Below are 3,149 nucleotides of genomic sequence, written 5' to 3' on the forward strand. Positions count from 1 at the left end.
AGGAGAAAAGGCACAGGTAATATCCAATGAGTAATCTAAAAGTCACTCAGACAAAAATTTGGAATGTATTCAGATATATTTACTCAGATGTTCGAATTGTAACCACTTTAGCCAGGGCCAGCTCAGTGTCCTCCAACGCGCCCCATCTGCTAGAGGTTAACGAGGGAAGTGGCTCTAGGCCATCACAGATCCCCATGAGGTGGCTCTTTCCCCCAGCTCTTTCCCTCAGCGTCCATAGTGGCATGCTGAGACATTTTTACCTGTCGCCAGTTCTCAGCAGTTTATCTGTACTGTAGTCAATGATTCTGAATCTGCTAATTTTTCTAGAATATTTAGAACCAAAACAATCGATAATGGGATATCGATTGGGATCACCAGCATTAAATGATATTTATGAAGCTCGTTATGCACACGAGTTTGTAAGCACCTCGTTAACTTGTCTCTCACAATGCCCAGTAACCCCGATGCAGACGAACGATCAAGATATAGAAATTGAGGGCCGTACAGAAACTAAATGATGCTGTTGTGAGATCCTATTCCACTATGGCTTCAGCATACAAGTTAAATGGTTGAAATTGTTGTAAGCACCCTGTTCCTCTTTGTAGTGGGGTTATTAATTTCATAAAGCATCTATGTCAGCTGCCAGAGCTCACTGCTTTTCTCTTCCCCACCAGCCCAGGTGATGGACACTCCTTCCCTGTGAGGTCTATGAATGAGTCACAGAACCCACTTCTGGCAAATGAAGAGACCTGGGAAGACAATGATGACGACAGCCGAGGTAAGAAGGCTCATAAGGAATTCTTTTCTCCACCCAGCAGGGCGAGCACTAATAAAGTGCATGTCAGCACAACCAATGCAGTGTAATGGGAAGATAGTGCCTAGAAAAATTATACAACATGGCAGCCTCATAAGGGCCCTTTGGCTGGAGAAGAGCAAGTACGGTCACATCTGCTCAGCAAGTGCGGATGGCTTAGGTGGGATAAGACGGCAGCTTGGAAGGTTCATCACCAGCTTTGTGATACCATGAATCAGATAAATCAGAAAATCTACCAAACGGTACCGTGCATTTGTCTAAACAGTTCTGTCAGTTGGTCACTCGCCGTCCTTTTGCTTGAGTTAATTCAGTCAATGAGCAGCAGCTTACCCTTCTCTATCGTGATTCGTGCACGCTGGTTAAATTTTCTCTAAAATCTCATTCCCATTCTACTTTAGAATGCTTTAAATACACGGAAAAATAAAACCTGGTGTATGCAGGCAAGCCTGCCATGCGTGGAGCCTAGTTTTCCAAAAGGCAGAAGGGCGAAGGACAAATCAGGAAGCAGAACTTTGCCCTGCCGACTTTCTCCCAACAGACTGGGTCATCTTGAGATTTCTCTGTGAAGAGCTGAAGGTTAGGTTCTCATGTCTCGTACCCCCATTGCCACCTATTCTTTGCATGTGATGCTATGCTTACTACTGTGCCTCCAACATTTGTTTATGTTGCTAAGAGCAGGCATCGGGGAGTAATTTTTAGCGGGTGGTCTCAGTAATGCGGTAGGTGACAGAAATATTGAGTGGGAACTTGTAGTGGTTAGCACAAACTGTACCTAGGCTCTCTGACGTGGGGAGGAGAGCTGGGAAACAAGCCTTTAGCCCAGTCAGATTTTCTAGGCCCAGATTCTATACCTGGAAGTCCAGTTTTAGAGTGAGGAAGGAAGACAAAACAGTCCCGTAATTATAAAAGGAAAGAGTTCTTACCCAGGCCAAAGAACTTGTAATGCAAGCAACTCCCTTACCTTCTCCTGCTGACTCTTGATTGAAAAGCTGACTGCATTTGGACCTACCTTCCTTCAGCTGTCAGTCTTCCTGAACAGACTTTTCCTTATGGCAGTTACATGTAAAGAGAACTTTGATTTTGGTATTAAAAAAAAGCACAAGCTAATAGAAATCAGAGACTTATAGGGTCTTAACCTGGTTTAAAATAACTCCACAATGGAAAAAAAAATCTATTCATATCTGAGCCTGGTGTCGACAAGCAGAACTCTTGAAGTATAAATGTCGCACTACATTATAAAGAAGTTATTTTCTTGAGAGTTTCCAATTCCAGACCTGCTCAAAAATAATCATAAAACGCTGTATGCCATTTTAGAGTTGACAAAGTAGTTTTATATACCTTTTTTCATATCCTTTCTCACAACTGTTAGGTCCAGCACCCGTCATTATTCATACCATCCCCATTTTATAATTGAGAGAACTGAGACTTGGACATGTTAAATAACTTATCCAAGGTCACATAGCAAGAAAGAGGCAGAACTTGGATTTAAAGTAAGGTCTCCTGATTCCAAATCCCGTATTCTTTCCAATATAATGCTATGTCTGTCCTTTGGACGAATACATGTGAGACACGGTGTTGTAATTGGATGCCAGCTTGTTGTCTAACACATTCGACTTCCATAAATTGTAAAATCATAGACTATAAGCTACCTTGAGCTTTAGCAAAACCGCTACAGCATCCCAGATATGAGGATTTTTTTGAAGTCCATTGGAAGAGATTCCACAATGCTACTCTCACCCGTTCCAGTATCTAACAAATTTAACTAGCGGAGAACTGAACTTGCCTCTAACACAAGTTCTCACTATCTGTCCAGTTGGTTCTGTGCACAACTTGTCATATACAAGCAGTCCTTTAACTTTTAACATCTGACATTCCTGACAAAGCTGCTGTAAGTTAAAATTACTTAATTTCTTTTAGGAATAATGTGAAGGTTTGATTCTTAGCCCAAAGTATAATATTTAGTTTACTAGATATACTTGTACATTGTGTAATGTGAAACATTCTAAAATGTATATGAATCTATACGATATAGCAAAACAGTAGTTTGTTGAGCAAAAATGTAACATCCCAGTCAGGAACTATATAGTCGTGTCTTCTTTGAAAACACTGCCTTATTTGAGTACAGCAACTTACGAACAGAATCTGACTCCGAAGTGCTAACCTGTAACCACTGTAGCAACCAGTGTCTCTCGTTGCTCCTATGTACTTTTCAGTTTATAGATTTTTAAAGGTCCACTTTTAAAAACTTGCCAAGAAAAGAAATTGCACAGCAGAGTCCAGTCAAGACGGCAGACTAGGCCAACGCCGGGCTCGCCTCCCACGTCCACATCGAAAC

The 3,149-nt window shown here is 41.6% G+C and overlaps 1 protein-coding gene across 1 annotated transcript in view; it reads left to right on the forward strand.

The window, feature by feature from the left end:
* The window catches only part of ZDHHC15 (zinc finger DHHC-type containing 15), a 49,101-nt gene that overhangs the window by 32,333 nt on the left and 13,619 nt on the right, over positions 1 to 3,149 (forward strand). The window contains exon 10 of the mRNA XM_011379511.2: positions 675 to 778. Coding sequence (XP_011377813.1) covers positions 675 to 778 — 104 coding nt within the window. The remainder of the gene's footprint in view (positions 1 to 674; positions 779 to 3,149) is intronic.

This window comes from Pteropus vampyrus, unplaced genomic scaffold, assembly GCF_000151845.1.
Source record: "Pteropus vampyrus isolate Shadow unplaced genomic scaffold, Pvam_2.0 Scaffold361, whole genome shotgun sequence".
NCBI classification, from domain to species: domain Eukaryota; kingdom Metazoa; phylum Chordata; class Mammalia; order Chiroptera; family Pteropodidae; genus Pteropus; species Pteropus vampyrus.